The following is a 19,458-nucleotide window of genomic DNA, read 5'->3' as shown; positions in this document are numbered from 1 at the left end:
CGTGCATGGCCAGGCCGTTCCCGGGTTGGCAAACTGCAGGAATGGTGGCCATCTTGGGGATTTCGGCAGCTCCCGATTCGGAGCTGCCTGGGGCTGGGAAGCAAGAATTTCAGGATTTTCCCCCCCCGATTTAAGCCCAGAGGTCCCCCAGAATAACGTCCCTGACCCTCCTTTGCCCCCCCCCCCCCTCCCGGGAAATCCAAGGCTGAATTTTCCTCCAATTTTGTTCTCCTCCTGCATGAATCATATTTAGCTTGCAGGAGGAGGAGGAGGACCCTTCCCCAGGCCCCCTCCCAATGAAAATTCCGTGCCCTGCGCTGCTACCCATTTTTCCTGTCTCAGAACCCCCAGGGGTCTGTTTGGGTGTGGGTGGCCCCGATCCTGATCCCACATCAGATTTAGCGAGTGCACTCCCACCCCTGGAGGGGGATGATCCTAGGTCCTCCGCATGTTCCAGAGGGAGGAGTTGGAGCCCCTCATCCCCTTTGTCCTTCAGGAACTGGGGCTGGAGGGGGCCCCCTGCGGGATACCCTTACGGCCTCCTTGCCCAAGGATATGGACCTGGTCCTGGCGGGACTCAGGGCTCCGGCAAGTGCTTTTCCCTTTCATCCTATGCATAAGTTGCTGCTCCTGCAGGAATGGGAGGCTCTCGAAGCGGGACTCCGGGTGGGGCGGGCTATGGATAAGCTCTATCCCCTCCCGGAGGAATGCTTGGACATGCTGAAGATCCCTACCGTGGACTCTTCTTTTTCGGCGGTCACCAAGCACACCACTATCCCTGTGGTGGGATTGACTGCTCTGAAGGACGGACAGGATCGTAAGCTCGAGGCCCATCTGAAGCGTATCTTTGAAGTCCTGGCTCTGGGGGTCCGAGCAACTATCTGCAGCAGTCTCATGCAGCGGGCAGGTCCTAGATGGGTTCAGCAATTACTCGGCACCCAGGACCTCCCATCTGCAGAGGCGGAGCAGGCTGAACATCTGGAAGGCGTCATAGCATATGGGGCTGATGCGCTCTACGACCTCCTCCGTGTCCAGGCGAAGGCGATGGTCTCGGCGGTCTCCGCTAGACGTCTCCTCTGGCTGCGCAATTGGTTGGCCGACCCGTCCTCCAAGGCACGGCTGGGCACGTTGCCTTTCAAAGGTTAAGTTGCTTTTTGGAGAGGACCTTAAGCAGCTTATTAATTCCTTGGGGGAAAACAAGGTTCATAAGCTACCAGAGGACCATCCGAAACAGTCTCGATCCTTTACGCCCTCCCGCCTCGCTTCCGGGGGCAGAGGAGGTATATGCCCCGAGGACGAGGTGGCTCCTCTAGGGGTTATTCGTCCCGGTCTCAATCTTGGTCTCAGCCCTTTCGTGGGCATCGCTCCTTCCGTGACGAACAGTCTCAGTGCGCCACCCCTAAGCCAGCCACACAGTGAAGTTCAGTTGACCCATTCCTCGGTCCCTTTTCTGGGCGGTCGTCTCTCCCTGTTCTTCAGGGAATGGGTCAAAATTATGTCGGACCAGTGGGTCCTCGACATTGTCAGAGACGGTTACGGCTTAGAATTTGTTCGCGATCTACCAGACCTCTTCGTATTCTCGCCAAGCGGTCGTCTCAAGGGGGAGGCGGTGGTGCAAACCCTCGCCAGACTACTGAGTCTGGGTGCAGTTGTCCCGGTTCCGAAGGAGGAGCTCGGCGCAGGCCAGTATTCTATTTACTTCATGGTTCCCAAGAAGGATGGGGCTTTTCGGTCGATCTTAGACCACAAGAGGGTCAACTGGGCCCTCAAGATCCCACATTTTCGCATGGAAACCTTGAGAGCGGTCACCCTGGCGGTTCACCCCTGAGAGTTCCTCGCCTCTCTCGATTTGACAGAGGCATACTTCCATATTCCGATTCACCTCAATTACCAGAAGTATCTTCGCTTCCACATCCTCAACCGGGATTTTCAGTTTCGGGCGCTGCTTTTCGGCCTCGCTACCGCACCACGCACCTTCACCAAGGTCATAGTGGTGGTGGCAGCGGCCCTCCGCCACGAAGGAGTCTTAGTCCACCCCTATCTGGACGACTGGCTCATAAGGGCCAAGTCGGAGACTCTCTGCAGATAGGCGGTGGATCGGGTTCTAGCTCTCCTCGCATCTCTCGGCTGGATCGTGAATTTTCCCAAAAGCAAGCTTCAGCCTTCCCAGGTGTTAGAGTTCCTGGGAGCCCACTTCGATACTCGGATAGGCAAGGTGTTCCTCCCTCGTGTGGGGGCTATCAAGTTGATCGACCAGCTTCAGAATCTGCTCTCGCTGCCTCTTCCGACGGCCTGGGAGTACCTTCAGGTCTTGGGCTTGATGGCTTCCACCATCGACCTCGTCCCCTGGGCATTTGCTCATATGCGACCGTTACAGAGGGCTTTGCTATCCCATTGGCAGCTGGTGTCGGAACAGTTCCAAGTAGTTCTCCCGCTTTCGGCCTCTACCTTCGCCGCCTTGCAGTGGTGGCTTTCGCTTCCTCATCTTCTCCAGGGAATGCCTCTCCAATCTCCACAGTGCACGATAGTAACCACAGATGCCAGTCTCTCGGGCTGGGGTGCAGTCTGCCAGACCCAGTCCACTCAGGGGATCTGGTCGCCGGTTCAGGCTCATTGGCACATCAATCGGTTGGAGGCTCGGGCGGTGCGTCTGGCTCTGCAAGAGTTTCTGCCCAGATATGCGGCAAAGCGGTGAGGGTTCTTTCCAACAACTCCACCACCGTGGCTTACATCAATCGTCAGGGAGGCACTCGCAGTCACCTAGTGGCCCTAGAAGCCAGCCGTCACTTCGACTGGATGGAATGGCATCTGGATTATCTGGCGGCCTCCACATAGTGGGCAAGGAGAATGTTCAGGCTGATTTCCTCAGTCTCCAGTCTCTAGATCCAGAAGAGTGGGAACACTTGGAAGAAGCCATGGATCTGATCGTCGACAGGTGGGGTCCCCCTCACCTGGACCTCATGGCGACCTTGCGCAATGCCAAGGCCAATCGGTTTTTTCAGCCGCTGGAGAGAGCACGGCTCGGAGGGAGTGGATGCTCTGGCTCTTTCTTGGCCCGCAGACGTCCTTCTGTACGTATTCCCTCCGTGGTCTCTGGTGGGAAAAGTTCTCCGAAGAATAGAACTACACTGAGGGCCAGTGGTTCTAGTAGCACCCGAATGGCCTCGCAGACCATGGTTCGCGGATCTCGTCAACCTGGCGACGGACGACCTTCTCCGCCTAGGTCATCTTCCTCGTCTGCCCGTATTTTTCGACCAGGCTGATCGCTTTTGTCTAGCGGCCTGGCTTTTGAATGGAAATGCCTGAGGCGTAAGGGCTATAAGGAGGAGGTTATCTCCACTTTACTGCGAGCTCGGAAGCAGTCGACTTCTCTAGCTTACGTGCGCGTTTGGAAGGTTTTTGAGACTGTTTGTGTGGAGTCGGGCATCTCAGCATGCTCCGCTCCGGTCTCGTTGGTTCTTTCTTTTCTACAGAAGGGTCTCTCCAAGGGCCTTTCATTCAGTTCCCTGCACGTGCAAATTTCCACTCTCGGCTCTCTCCTTGGACGGGTCAAGGGTCATCCCTTAGCGGGCCACCCAGACGTGGTTCGGTTCTTGAAGGGAGTCAAGCACCTGCGTCCGTCTGCTCGCTCTACTTGCCCATCGTAGAGTCTTAATCTTGTCCTCCGGGCCCTCTGTGTTGCTCCATTTGAGCCTCTCCATCGGGCTACGGTAAAGGACCTCACGCTCAAGACAGCTTTTCTAGTCTCTATTTCTTCTGCTCTGCGTGTTTCCGAGATCCAGGCATTGTCCTGTCGGGGAACCTTTTTTGCGTTTTTCCGATTCAGGAGTTTCTCTCAAGACTGTGCCTTCTTTCCTGCCAAAGGTTTTCTCCACTTTCCATGTCAACCAGTCAGTGGAGCTTCCAGCATTCTCCCCAGAGGAGATTGCGGGTACCGCTGGGGGTGATCTTCGCAGACTTGATGTCAAACGAGTTCTACTCCAGTATCTGCAGGTCACCAATGACTTTCGGGTCTCGGATCATCTTTTTGTCCTCTGGAGAGGTTCCAATCGGGGCAAGCAGGCTTCAAAGACTACTGTTGCGCAGTGGTTGAACGAGGTGATTTCCTCTGCCTATCTTTGCCAAGGTCGGGCGGTTTCTGAGGGCCTAAAGGCTCATTCGTTGAGTTCTCAAGCTACTTCCTGGGAGGAGAGCCAATCGGTTTCTCCGCAAGAGATTTGCAGGGCCGCCACATGGATGACCTGCATACTTTTGCTGGACACTACTGTCTGGATGTGCAAGCACCGGTTTTTGGTTCTTTTGGGCAGCAAGTGCTTTGAGCGGGATGGTCTCTGTCCCACCCGGGTTAGGGAAGCTTTGGTACATCCCACGGTCTGGACTGATCGGGTACATACAGAGAAAGGAAAATTAGTTCTTACCTGTTAATTTTCGTTCCTGTAGTACCACGGATCAGTCCAAATGCCCTTCCCTGTTTCTTTTTGTTACTGTCCACTAGAAGCTTGTTATTGCAGATTCTCAGAAGTTGATACTTCATTTTCTACTGAACACAGGACGATTTACACCGGAAGCCTTGGTCGTTGAGAACCAAGTATATGCAAGAGCGCTTAGTTCTACCATGTTCTGTGCAATGTTATTGAATTGCTCAACTGAGCTTTTTGGTTACTTGCTTGATCCTACTTGTTTGATCTGCTTTGACAATGATTATGCTGAAGGGCTGCAGGGTAGGCTCTGCCTGATATAGGATACCCTTTCAGTTTTGGTCTGTCTCCATCTGCTGGACAGGAGGCTCAACCCATGGTCTGGACTGATCCGTGGTACTACAGGAATGAAAATTAACAGGTAAGAACTAATTTTCCTCTTTCTATCAGGCCGATACAGTAAAATTCACAGGCGAGCGCCCGCTCTCCCAGCGCGCGCACAGGCCAGTGTCCTGTGCACGCGAATCAGTAAACCAAAATATTTAAATTAGGGCGCTAGGAACACTAGCGCGTCCTTAGCGCCTCTTTTTGGACAGGAGCGGCAGCTATCAGCGGGTTTGATAGCCGACGCTCAATTTTGCCGGCGTCTGTTCTCAAGCCCGCTGACAGCCACAGGTTCAGAAACCGGACACCGGCAAAATTGAGCGTCTGGTTTTCGAGCCACGGGCCGATTTTTTTTTAAATTTTTTTTTTTTTTTTTTTAAACTTTTGGGACCTCTGACTTAATATTGCCATGAAGTGGTATCTCTCTGTTCAGGGAGTGCATTAAGAATTCCTTTGCACCACTGCAATGTGCTGCAGCAGAGTGGGCCAGTGTCCTTGTGGCAGAGCATACTCTTAGTAGAAGGACTCCTATAAAATTGGCAGTGTAATGATGGCACGCTTTCTGTACACAGCGTAAAAAACAGGGCAGTGATTTTAGAAAGGACCACATTTTTGGACAGCTGGAATATTAGTTGAAATCCTTGTTGTTTGCTGTGTGAATTGTGATGCTGTATAAGTCACTATATCTGCCTGTGACTCACTTTATCCAGTTTTGGTGGAGGAGAAATACTAATGCTGGTTTCTTTTCACTTTGAATTCTGTTGTGTGTTGTACCAGAAATGAGCTACCAGGTTGTCCCACCCCAGAAGAGGCTACATGACCACTTCCGGAGCGCTAGCATGGCATACTTTAACAAGTAACACAGAAAGAGAGTTGATAGAAACACCAGTATTATGTGTTGATGTAAACTTTTTTATTTTGTTTGTTTTTTAACCTTTTCACTAGAACTTTATAAGAAAATATTTGAAACAACTGTTTCTCCAAGTGGAATAGACACTGCTAAGCTGTACCCGATCCTGATGTCATCTGGGCTTCCCCGAGAGACTCTTGGACAGATCTGGGCTTTATCTAATCGCACCACACCTGGGAAGCTTACAAAGGAAGAGCTTTATACCGTGCTGGCCATGATAGCGCTAACACAGGTATGGATCTGTGCCCTGGCTACTGTTCTCAGAAGATTTTCTTTAGAACTTCATAGGGTGTGTTATGACGATGTCTTGTTTCATGTATACCTGGCATGTACTGTCGAGTAAATGTTCAAAGGCGTTTCGCATGTAAAAATAGCATATATGTGAGTGTTTTATAAATGTCGAGAGTGTGCACGGATTTTCCATTTTGTGCTTACATTTTATTATGGAAGTAAAGGGGCAGAGCTTAGAATTCTGCATGGTGGTTGCACTGTTGTGAGAGAGATGTGTGTGTATATATTACTGAACCTCTTTACACTCTTATACCTGCTAATTGACTCGCGCAAGTGAAATCGGACTTGTCAGTTGTCTGCAGTTTTTGGGTGGGAGGCCTGGGTGAAGTGTGAGGAGGACTGGGTGAACTGGTGAAGGTATGTGCAAAGTATTTTCAACAGACAGTTTGCATGCATAATTTATAAAATGCATGCCTCTGCCTATAAATTGGGGTTATTATGCATGCAATTTTAAATTTTTTTTCACACTTATGCGTGTACATTTTTATGTTTATAAAATAGGTAGAGAAAGTATGCATTTTCTTGCATTGGAAATACTCACACATACTTTTGGAGCAGAAAATCAGCTCCTGCCTAGTATTAATCTCTGTCTATCCTCTTAAGCATGTAAATGCTGTAGCGTGGATAGGTTTGAAAGTTAGGCTCTGTGTGCTTAGTACGGTCTCTTTTTAGTGTCCTGGGAGGGGTGATCAAGTGGTTAGATGTGATGGATCTGCTGGCAACAGAGCTGATGAAGGCTTTGTTTTGGGTTCATCTGAAGGTTTGAAAGATCAATTAAACCTCCATGGAGGTCTGGATGATCCTGGGTCTTTAGACAGGGATATGGTTTAGCAAGCTAGGCACTGGTTTTTTTCACAATTCTTTGGAGCACCTTTCTGACACCACCTCTGATATTTGAACCTACGGAAATTATTGGATGTTCCCGCTGATAATTCTTATGACTGCAGCAGACTGTTGGGGTTCAGCTGTGTCTGAGCTTCAGCTTGTATGTAATTTGGTGGCTGAACAAGTATTGTCATGTTAGGTATTGATTTTGCTTTTCTTTTTGGTGGTTTGAGGGTCCTCGTTTGTTTTGGTTAGTGTTCTATTTATAATTTTTTTTACTTTATTTTTTTAGGTAAATTATTTGTATATAATGTGTTGCTTTTGTTTGGTACCATTCTTAAGATCGTTTATTCCTCACTACTTTGCTTGTAAAATGCCCTTGATTGCAGCCCATATCAGTCAGCTTATGGTGGGGTTTTTTTTTTGTAATAGCTTTCTCTTGTACTTGTTTTGGGCTGTTGCATATGATTCTTCATTTGTATCTAGGCTTCCACTTTGTATGTTTTTCTTCTGTATGTCGTTTTTGTGCAATGCTAAGGAGTCTTTACGCTGAAGTAAATAAAATTAATTTTTCAACTTACTTGGTCTGCTGGCTTTGTAAATAACCACTTAAATGTATTTGCATGCACACAGTGGTAATTCTCTTGTTTTCCTATATATATAGAGAGGAGTGCCTGCCATGAGTCCTGATTCTCTAAACCAGTTCCCGACTGCCCCCATACCCACCTTAACTGGTTTCCCGCTGACGTTGCCTGCCCCGATGAATCAGCAGCCCATGATGCCTTCTGGACCAGCTGTCTCCAGGCCCCTGAACATTGCACAGCCAGTGATGGGAATAAATATCACGGCCCCAGTAGGTGGCGCTGCAGCACAACTACCAAGTGGTTTTATACCCTCTTACCCTCCAAATCAGGTCAGTGTTCTGAGTGCAGACAGGTTGGTGGCTCCAGCTAATGTTACCATTCCAAAGGTGGATTGACTTCTAAATGTTTTTTTGAAATTCTGTTTCTTGTTGGTGAACTTCGAAAGACTGGTGTTGGAATTAACAGAGCTTGTGATGCTTCGTAGCAATGGGCCTCTGCCATCGTGTAAGGTGAAGAGTGTTCAGGTCTGGGCAGGAAATACAAGGGCATCTCCTTTTCAGAGGTGTCTCAGATGGCTTACAGGACACTATAGAAATCTTGCAATACCTGTCCTTTACCGAAAGGAAAGAAGTCACCCACGCTTTTTTTAACATGTCCTTTAGCTAATCATCGTGCTCCATGCCACTAATCCCTATATATATATATATTTTTTTTTTTTAAATTTTTTGTTCTAACCCCAAATAACTAACTGAATCTTATACTAATCTCTCTAAACAGCCTTACCCTACAAGGGGGCAAATTTTTCATAACGCAGAGGAACACATTTTTTATGTTTCTCACGAGCCTGTGACTGCAAGTAAACTTTGCTCCACCTCCAGAGCTGGAGTTAATTTTCCGGGGTAAAACACAATGTGCAATGGGTGGCCCAGCCTTTGGGCCTGCTTTCCTCCATTGGGTGGTAAGAGCTGACTAATGTCTTTGTCTGCATGCAGTTTAAATGTGACGGGCGCTATCTGATGCGCTTCGGTTAGGATGTGTGTTATGGATGCTCTGCTCTCCTCACTGCATCCTCCTGCGAGTAAGCCTGTGTGCTAGGCTGAGCATACTTTATTGCATCAGCCCGAGGGACTTCCAAAGCTGGCTTCTTTAGGACTTGTTGAAGGAGGACGGCTCAGGCATGGGTTGTTTTTTTTTTTTTTTTTTATTCTTTATTTATGAATTTTTCAATATAATTACAAGAATAAACCTTGACTGAAATTACAGAAATTATTATAACATGAAATAATATAATTACCATTAGCATATATATTCATATCCAATGGTTACATCAACAATAATTTTCTTTGTTTTTCATAGGCAAAAAAAGGGGGGGGGGGGAGGAGAACCAAAGGAAAAAATAGAGAAGTACATCATTGAAATAATATTCACTTAACTATTGGTATCTCTCTATATATTGACTCCGAGCATTTTAACTTAGGCCCTTCCATCCAAAAACTTTCTCAATTGGTCTGGCATAAAGAAAACATATATATTTCCAGCAAATTTTACAATACACCTACAAGGAAAACGGAGAGCAAAGCTAGCCCCTTTGGCCAAGACCTCCGGGCGCATAGCTAAGAATAATCTCCTTCGTTGTTGGGTGGGACGTGATAGGTCAGGATATACCCTCACAACCCCTCCCATGAAAACATCATTAATATTTTGAAAAAATGCTTTCATCAAAAAATTTCTTTCTGTTTCAGTATAAAATTGAACAAACAGTGTGGCCCTTTCCGTGATTTCCAATTCCGAATTCTCCAAATATTGTGTCAAATTATTGGAAGTCTCTCTTTCTCCTCCAACGGAACTTTGTAAACTACTCCTTAAAAAGAAGAGTTTTTTAACAGTCGGAACTTTTGCAGCTTCAATCTTGAGTGTTTCCATGGCAAAACGCTTGAAAGTCACCAAAACTGGCTCACCCATTACTTTGGGGAAATTAACCAATCTTGCATTGGAACAACGTAAATAATTTTCAACAGACTCCAGTCTCCTTTGTGATGTTATACAATCCTTCATAATTGAGGCATTTTGGGACTGTGTCTGATTTACTTTAGTAGTTAAATCTTGGATGCAATTTGTATGGTTTTGGATCAACAAAATATGTTCTTTTTTAACAGATTCAACTTTTGATTCAAATTTGCCAAGCAATTGAGATTGAGTGTTCAGAGTACGAGCCATGGTAGCCATTAATTCCCAAATGGCTTCCAGTGTTACAACTGCTGGCTTCTCAAACTCCAAGGGACTTAGAGTGTTTCCTCCCAATTCCCCCAGTGGAGCCTCTCTTGATATTCTTTGAGATTCCTCACTGCCCGCGTTAACCGAAGTCTCCTCGGGCCTTTCACATACCTCCAGCAGCTGGGGGAGGGGAAGTCCTGCTCCGTATAGAGGAGTAGATCCCTCTCGTTGTTCACCCGCAGCTGGTGTTGCTTCCGGGGTTACAATTCCACTGCTCGAACGAAGGGGAGAGCTACTCAGCAGGCCTCGGGGTGCTGGTGGGCTCAAGGTGATCTCGCCTGGTGATAGTACCGCTTCTCCCGGTTCCACCACAGCGGCGCTTGAATTCCCCACCACCGGAGATACCGACGCGAACTCAGTAATGTATCGTTGCCCCGCAGGACTGGGTAGGCTTGAGGGATAAACTCTTACCCTTCCTTTGCGCTTATGAGGCATATTAAGAAAATTGAGCCTCTTCGGAAAATTTTAAACAGGAAAATTGTAAGCGCAGTGCGGAGCAACTCGGTTCAGCGTCTGCTGGCGGCGGCCATCTTGGCTCCTCCCCCGGGTTTTTTTTTTTGGTTTTTTTTTTTGTACATGAGCCAGATGAAATGGTTGATGCCAGTTTATAAAGTAGTTTGCAATACTTCTTGCCTGCCATCGGCTAACTTTATTTGCAAAAATATGTGGACTTGCTTAGGAGAGCACAGCAGTGCACATTCTTCCCATGGAATCTGCATTATTTTATTGAAAAATTGAAGAAATGGTACCGATGGATATAGTACGGTGGCTTTTAAAATGGATTTTCCCTGTACGTACCCAGATCAGTCCAGACTCCTGGGTTTTACCTCCCTGCCAGCAGATGGAGACAGAGAAAGTTTCACTGTCACTGTACATAACCCAGTGTGCCACCTGCAGTCCCTCGGTATTGACCTATACCCAAGCCGAGAAAATTTCTGGATCCTCCCAAGGGGTTGTGAGGTTCTGGTGGGCCATCCCCCCGGTTTGAGGCAGATGAGCAGAGGGTTGGTGCCCCTTCTGATAGCTCGGTCAGGAGGTCCATGGAGTGGACATCTGGTGGTCCAGATCTCTCATCCCCCCCCCACAAGACAGAAGTGGAACCTGCAGGCAGTTCTGCAGTGCAAGCTCAGTAGAGCAGGAAGGTATCCCTTTTTTATATGATTTGTCTTGGGCTGGGTCGCTAAAGTTTGGCAAAATGAGACAGATATAGCCGGTGGTCTGGCTCTTTTCCGATCTTCCTTGCGGCCTGTGCTCCTGGAACTGGAACTTCTGCACCAAAGGAAAGTATTGGTTTCAATGTATCTTTATTTGTTCTCGGACAGTAACAAAAAACAAGGAACTAGTTATGAGAATCTGTGCAGTATCGGGGTTCCAGGGGGGGGGGGGGGGGGCCAGCTACTTTAGCTGCTCAGGGAGCTCAGCAATAGTTTTTCAGCAGCTTCTCTGCCTGCAGAAGAAACTGGCTCTGGGGCACTGAGGGACTGTTCCCCTGCTTGCCGTTTAGGTGCCGATGGTGCCCCTGGCATGGGGAGTAACTGTGTGTGGGCGGCAAAAGCAGCATGGCTGCACCAGTAGAATGAGCCTCGTGGGGGGTGGGGTCTAGCGTTGAGGCTTTCCCTGTCAGTGTGGAAATGGTGGCCATTTTTTATTCCCTGCAGCATCGGCAGGAGAGGCAGGGGAATTCCCTCTTCAACTATCGCCAGTGGTTCCCTGTCCCTGGGAGATGCAGAGAGGTATTTGCTCTGAGGAGTCATCTCTGGTTCTAGTAGAGGTCTTCTGCTGGTTTTAATTTGCTTATGTGCAAAGCTTGTTTAGCGGAACAGGCAGTGGAAGATGGTTTCCTTCTGTTTTTGGCCAGTCAAGAGGCCTGAGCTGTTGAGAAGCTCTTCAGGCCTTTGATTTTTAGTCGGAGATGTTGAATGGATTCGGGCCTAAACACGCTGAAGGTGCAGGCAGGCTTTGCTTAACCGTGTGGTAGGCCGTGTCAGCGGATCTTTTCCTGTGTGCTTAGGCCTGTGCGTGCATTCTCGTTGCATGGTGGTTGCATGTGCAGGGACCTGTGTGCTTAAGGCTGTGGCCTAGATTTGAGCGTGTATTTTCGCAGGTACTTATGTGTGTAAGACCGTGACCTAGACTGGAGCACGTAGTTGTGTGGGTATTGTGCATATAAGACTGCAACCTAAACTTGAGTGCATATTTGCGCAGCTACTTGTGCACCTAACACCATGGTCTATAAGAGTGCATATTTACGCATGTATTTGTGTGTGTGTGTGTGTACGACCGCAACCTAGTTTTGAGCGTGTCATTGCGTGCTTTCTGGAGGGATATGCGTATACACCCGAGTGGCATTGGTATGCACACAGGAGGCCGCCTAGAGCCAAAGTTCAGGAGAGCTAGGTGCTGGGGTCGACCAACCTTCTACATTCTTGACGTATATGCGAATTTGGAGGATCTTGAAGTCCTGGTCTGCTGTTGATGGAGTGCAGCCTCAGTCTGTTCAGGCTAAGGTGTTGCGTATTTTGACTTTTCTAAAGAAAGGTTCTGATCAAGGGACTGGCCTTTAACTCTCTGAGAGTCCAGGTAGCGATATTGGGTTTTCGCCAGGGTAAGGGGCAAAGATATCCTCTATCCACACATCTGGATGTTATACAGTTCATTCGGGGAGCTAAGAACTTGCGTCCTCAGGTGTGGAACATTGGTCCATCTTGGAATCTGAATCTAGTCCTTAGAGGATTGTGTGAGGCTTGGTTTGAATCACTAAAGAGAACCATGGTTAAGGACTTGACTCGTCAAGTGGTTTTCTTGGTGGCTATTTGTTCAGCCAGGAGAATTTTGGAACTCCAGGTGCTGCTGTGTTGAGATCCCTTTCTGCAGATGTCTGATTCGGTGGTGCCTTCTTTTCCACCTGAGGTAGTCTCTGTGTTCCATCTGAGTTACAGTGGAGCTTCCAGCTTTTCCAGATTTGGATTCCTCTACACCTCACATGGGGGAGCTTACGTTCTTAGATAGGAATCATGCACTATTGAGGTATCGAATGTCACATGATTTCTGTAGATAAAATCACCTCTTTGTACTGTAGAGCTGTCCAAAGAAGGGGGAAGTAAGGTGTCTAAGGTTGCTGAGGGGTTTAGGGGTGTACTTGACATGTTCTTGGGCAACTTCCTGGGCTGAGTCGTAACAGGTGTCTCTGCATGAAATTTGCTGGATGGCTACTGGGAAGTCGCTGCCCACTTTTGCTAGGCATTATCGCTTGGATGTCAGGGCTCCAGCTTCCATGTGCTTTGGTGAGAGTGTTCTATGAGCGGAACTTTCCAGCTCCTACCTAAGTTAAGGGGAGCTTAGCTACATCCCAGGAGTCTGGACAGTTCTGGGTACATAAAGGGAAAGAAAAATTTGGTTCTTACCTGCTAATTTTCGTTCCTGTAGTACCTCAGATCAGTCAGAGCGGGGAATCCACTGCCCGTACTGTTGCTTTTTGTTGCTATTTATTGCGGAGCTGTTGGATGTTTTTCAATGCTGACAGCTTAAAATGTTAAATCTGGAAGCACATTTTCCATTGTCTTTTTGGCCAACTTCACCTTCTTCTGGCTCATTGGAGGGGGGGAGGGAGTTTGCTTAAAAATATATGGTTGTTGCTGTCATCTTGGCTTGGATACAGGTCAATACTGAGGGACTGCAAGTGGCACACTGGGTTATGTACAGTGTCAGTGAAACTTCTTCTATCTGCTGGAAGCGAGGCAAAACCCAGGAGTCTAGACTGATCTGTGGTATTACAGGAACAAAAAATTAGCAGGTAAGAACCAATTTTCCTATACCTGCCATCTCCCTCCATTTGCCTTTTTCGTTGTCATTGTGAAGCCTGTAGCTTGATGTACTATCAATCAGTCCAGTCCATGTAGTAGTATGGAAGAACCAGCTGCTAGAACATACTGCCTCAGGTAGAAATAAAATTCTAGTATGATTCAGCTGCCTTGTCACATTTTCCGACAGACACTGAAGCCAGAAGATGATGACTTTCAAGATTTCCAAGATGCCTCAAAATCAGGATCACTTGATGATTCCTTCACCGATTTCCAGGGAGATACAGCTGGGGCATCGAAAACAGCAAATTCCCAGTTATGCAGCAGGTGGGGAAAATGTTGCTTGTTCTAATGCTCTTTCAGAAATTTAATAATTTTCATAAATTTACCGATTGGGTATCCATTTAACAAGGGGACTGATTCATTAAGGTTTTTCTCCATGGGCACAAAGCCATTTTGGGACAAACTGTGCTCACCTGTGTTGGGAATAGCTGTCGCCAGACCATTGGAATGGGCTATACACTTCTTCTAGCGTTACTGCAATGCCATTATTGATGTGACAAACAAGTTCCTGAATGCTATCTAACTGCGCTTTCACGATTTGTCATTATCTTCTGAAATTATATATTCTAGTTAACAATATTTTAGATTCTAAATGCTATTACCAACGCTTTACCTCTGACATATATTATAGCTGTTATCATTCCTTTACTATATCATTATTGCACTTTCCTATAGCATTACTGCACTTTCCTTGCTAAATGTTTATAAACCACCAAGAAAGCTCCCACTGATTAGAAAACCAGTGATCAACCCTTGGCATTTGCTTTGCTTATCCCTTAGATATACTATTGAATTACGCTCCCATGATTTGTTACTGTCTTCTGATAATTATATATATTAGTCAAGAATATTTTAGATTTTGACTGCTATTTCCAATGATCTACCTTTGATATATACTATAGCTGTAATCATTCCTTACTATATCATTATTGTACTCTCCTATAACATTACTGTACTTTCCTTGATAAATGTTTGTAAACCGTTATGAAGGTTCCGACTGATATGACGGTTTAGAAAACCAAATAAACCATAAACCATGGCATATCTGATTTACTTGTACAATGCCATGAAATTTGAATTCTATTTCCAGGCCTGCTTTTTGATATTTGTACTTGGGTATATGCTGTGAGCAGCCTTGTTTAGTTGACTGATGAGATGTATAAGGGGCTGTGGGAAGTTTCTTGCTCCACACCCGAGGAGTTAATAGAAAGAAAGGCATTCCTGACGTCAGCATGCATGGCACAAAATAGAGGCAAGATCTAATCTTTCATATATAAAGATTTTTCTTTTGTGGCACTGCTAGTCAGATCCAAAAAAAATAGGAAGTTGCTGAGTACACTTTAAACCATTCATGAATAGCAGTGTAGGACTGAGTAATGTTAGTTTCCTATTAAAAACAGTTTGTCAACATCTGAATGGTTTGGCACAGCTTGTCTGTCTTAAGGTACAGTGCTGCTTTTACGGGAATGCAAATAGTAGCATGATGTGAATGGGTTGAAGTGTCCTAAGCTCAGCCATGTGCACAGTCACTGAATAGTGACAGATAATGCAAAGCAGAGTTGTTGCAACAGTGGCCTGCCAGAGCAGCAAGGCTTGGAACTTGCATGCTCTGCTCAGATACCATTCTTTTGAATTATTAAATTCAGAATCTAGTCTGAGGCAAGTCTTTTAAGACTGCTAAATAGTGTTAGCCATATAAGCACCTGTGTACACACTAACCACATGCATGCACTGTACACAACATTAGCAGGGGGGCAAGTATGTGCATCTCTGTGGCTTTTGCTTTCCTTCCTACCACTCCCTGGCTGTTTTCATAAGTTTGACGGTATCGTGCTCTCACCACAAGGAGTGTGCTGAAGTCCTGATTTGTGTTTTTAAGTAATATTGATTTTTATTTTAAAAGTTTCCCAGTTATCATGAAACGTGTGTGTGTGTGTGTAATATATATTCTCCTCTCTGTAAGCTATAGAAAGGTTTTGTTTTTTTTGTTAAACTATTTTAGTGGCCCTTCCTTACTGCTTCCCCTTTCTGGAAGTGCATCTGCCACAGACAAGTATGCTGTGTTTAAAGGAATTACAGTTGATGGGCCCTCTGAAAGCCCAGCTATATATGGAGGTAAGCAATCTGTTTAACTATGCAATGTCTCACTGCTTGGGATTAAACATGTGGGTTTAGTTCTCTTGGAAAAGATGTGGTCTAGTTGGTTACAGAAAAGGGCTGCAAACAGGAAAAACCAGGATTCAGATCCCACTTCCCCCACCAACATTCCTTGTATCGTTAGTCACTTTCTCCCTCTGCCTCAGATCCCCACTTGACAGTAACCTGTTTGGGATAGGGACATATTATACCTGAATTATAATAATGCTGAAAGCTTCTGAGCATCAATTGGAAAGGTGGGCGATTTAAAATGTATTTATAGAATATTTTCTGCTCACCTGGGCACATAGTATTTTTCCTGTAAAAGACCAATTTTAAAAAGTGGTTTCTCTGCTTTTGAGCCTATTGTTAAAGCCTTTATGAAATCTTTTTGTCACCCCCTTCCTCCTCCTAATTTAAAGTTTACAGCAGTTTCCACAAAAGTTCCCTTACAGCCCAGTGATTGTGCTTAAAAACATTCACTTAAGATAGCAAGGAGTTGTATTGCACTGCTTTTGAGGTATTCCAGCCATGTGTGTTAAACATACTTGCCCCTCGAAACTTATAAAAAGTTGGTTGTTTTTTTTAATCCAAGAAGGTTTCTAACGTCCCTCACTCTTTGGAACACCCTTTACCTCTTATATTTAAATCTTTTTTTTATTGAACAAAACATTCATAGTACGGTACAAAAAGTCTGAAGGTGGGTTGGCTGTGCACCCCACCCCCACACACACACTTTAATCCCTAAAAGGTAAGGTGCCCCAAGAACTGCAGTGGAGCAGACTAACTTGTAATGTTATCAGGCTCAGTCTTTGCAGCCCTACTAGTGACCAGCACCTTATAACACATTGACTAGATATTGAAGGATTTTAGTATCTGGCTCACTGTGCCAACTAACCAGTCCAGGCTTGAACTTCAGAATTGTGTTATAATATGTATTTTCCTAGCATGTAGCCAGATGGACTCAGGACCAATGGGTTATATGCTCCCCTGCTAGCAGATGGAAACTGAGTCAGGTTTCAGAGCTGACATCACCGTAGATACGCTCCTGCAGTGACCCCAGCCCTTCAGTATCTCTCCGTCTCCTAGCAGATGTGGACCTTCTTTCCCTATGGGGATCACTGAACCCTGTGGTGATAAAGGTCCCTCCCCCAGTTGGGTGTTCTTGAGGTGATTTCTGAGATCCCTCAGAGGTGGGCCTTGGTCTAGTAACTGGTTCCCGGCATAGACTTTGCTGCTGAAGCAGCTGAAAGGCAGCGGGTGCAGGAAGTCAAGTATGGCGGCGACTGCCAAAGCCCTCTCCCCCCGCAGCCAATAAGCACCGAGCTCAGATAAGTTAAAAAAAAAAAAAAAAGAGTATTTCCTGATCAAATGGGTTTCGGTAGACTTCCTCCGGTCTCCTTGCTCGGTGCGCTGTACCGATGTTGTTCCCGATCCATTGGTGTAAAGGGAAGTGGGCATCCGAGCAGGTTGAGTGACCCTCCCAGTGGGCTAGGCCCCGCTTCAGGCTTAGTTGGCACTCCACATGGTAGGCTGCGTCGGCCCCATCTTGCGCACGGTTTTCTGCACCTTGTATTGCCCTCCATATAGTGTCGGTACGTGCGGTGTGTGCCAGCTCTATGCACAAGTGCGCGCACAATGTCGCGTGCATTCATATACGCACAACTACATAGGTGCAGAATTCTCTAGTGCTGGGCTGTGTGCGCCTCGTCGCAGCCTGCTTAGGCACCCGAAATATGTGCCCACTAAAGTCTTTAAGTGTGAGCCGGCTGAATTCGCAGCTGCCATCTCTAATGGCTCCGGCAGCAAAGAAACATAAGCACCATTCTCTCTGTGCTGCTTCTCATATTAGGGCTATACAGTTTGACCTGGATTCTTAGTTATGTCAGCAGTGAGGAGGCCCAGGGAGAATTGGCCTCCCCAGACCTTAGCAAGCCCGGTTCCTCCCATTCTGAGGATAGTTCAGCCACAATCTTAATCGAAGTACCCATGATCTGAATAATCCTGGGCCTGGATCTTCCATGGGAGAGGGAAATTCAGCGGCACCTACTCCAGTTTCTCCTGGGCTAGATATGGATCAGACTGCCTTCTCTTGGGTGGAAGTTTTTCAAGGCTTTCAAGCCTTTTACCAGGTGCAGTCTGCTTCACTTGCCCCTGCAAGACAGAACCTCAGCCGGTAAAGCTTCCCTCTCCCAGCCCTATCGGCAGATATCAAGACATGACTTGCCCTACCAAGCGTATTCCTGGCAGGGACCCAGACAGCATGGACAAAGAAAGGGATCCAGATTCCTTGGAAGTTGGAGAAATCCCTTTGGGGTTAGAACCATATTGGACCATGTTACATTTTTTTCCATAAAGATGAATTGCCGGCCCTGGTTTCCCAGACTCTGAAGACGCTGGGAGTTCCTGGGGTGGACTCCATGATGGAACCTAAGAAGAATCCCATTCTGGTGTCTCTGCAGAAAGCCTCTTGCTATTTTCCGGTACTGAAAACCATCCAGGAGTTGATTGACCTGGAATGGGACACCCCTGAAGTGAATTTTAAAGGTGATCGAGCCTTAGAAGCTCTATATCCACTGGATCCGGTGGCAAGAGAACGCCTGCACTTCCCTAAATGGATGCACTGTTCTGTGCTGTTTCGAAGCGAACAACTATCCCAGTGGAGGGAGGCACGGCCTTAAAGGATGTTCATGATAGGCGGATGGAGTCCATCCTCAAGCCTTTGACGCGACAGCAATGACCATAAGATTGCTTCCTGTTGTGCCCTGGTGGCTTGCTCATACATGTTCCTCTCGAGAGAGGTTGATGACTCCGGAGCGTGTTAAAATGAGCTATGGAGCCTGCCACTGCCTTTTTAGCTGACGCGGGTTCTGACCTAGTCCGCACCTCGTCCAGAGTGGCATCAGTAATAGCAGTCAGAAGACAGCTGCGAAATTGGTCAGCAGACATGATCTGTAAGGAAAACCTCACAAAGATGCCCATTAAGGGATCACTCCTCTTTGGAAGCGAATTGTAAAAGTTGGCCAGTAAGCGGGGTGAATTTCTGGTGCCCCGGCTACTGGAAGATAAGAGAGAGCAGTTGCAGCACCCCTTATCTATGAGGGGTCGATCCAGGGGCGCCCAACGCTTTCAGCTCTACAGAAACTCAACATTTCAGAGGTCTCTGTCCTCGGGGAGTTCTCAGTCCTTTCAGAGCCGACAGCCCAAGAAAAAGGGCAGGTTCAAGTTCGGCCCGAACTCCCCAGTGAAGTTTTGCCGACCCATCCATGGAATGAGGAGAGAGGTCAACTCTTCTACCAGTGGTGGGTCGAGATCACATCGGACAAATGGATAATGGTAGTCATACGAGAAGGATACGCACTGGAGTTTTGCAGCACTCCTCGGGACATGTTCATGATGTCTCCTTGCCACTTCCAGCACAAGAAGCAGGCAGTGGAGTCTACCTTGATAAGGTTCCTCAAATTGAGGGCTATAATTCCAGTACCTGTGCCCCAGGAAAATATGGGGCATTATTCCATCTATTTCATTGAACCCAAGAAGGAGGGTTCTTTTCGCCCCATCCTGTACCTCAAGAGTGTCAACTGACATCTACAGGTAATTCATTTCTGCATGAAAATTCTGCACTCCATGATAATGGCCATACAATCGGGAGAGTTCTTAACTTCCTTAGACTTCTCTGAGGCCTACCTTCATATTCCAATCCGGCAAGAACATCAGTGTTTCCTAAACTTTGTGGTACTGGGCACTGCCCTTCGGCCTGGCCACCACCCCCA

At 46.9% G+C, this 19,458-nt stretch overlaps 1 protein-coding gene across 1 annotated transcript in view; it reads left to right on the top strand.

Moving 5' to 3' along the window:
- Positions 1–19,458, top strand: part of SYNRG (synergin gamma) — a 136,907-nt gene that overhangs the window by 45,564 nt on the left and 71,885 nt on the right. The window contains 4 exon segments of the mRNA XM_029611812.1: positions 5,748–5,944; positions 7,493–7,741; positions 13,677–13,813; positions 15,552–15,664. Coding sequence (XP_029467672.1) covers positions 5,748–5,944; positions 7,493–7,741; positions 13,677–13,813; positions 15,552–15,664 — 696 coding nt within the window.

The sequence above is a fragment of the Rhinatrema bivittatum genome, chromosome 8 (genome assembly GCF_901001135.1).
Source record: "Rhinatrema bivittatum chromosome 8, aRhiBiv1.1, whole genome shotgun sequence".
Classification (NCBI taxonomy): domain Eukaryota; kingdom Metazoa; phylum Chordata; class Amphibia; order Gymnophiona; family Rhinatrematidae; genus Rhinatrema; species Rhinatrema bivittatum.
This window is presented reverse-complemented; position numbering and strand designations above follow the sequence as displayed.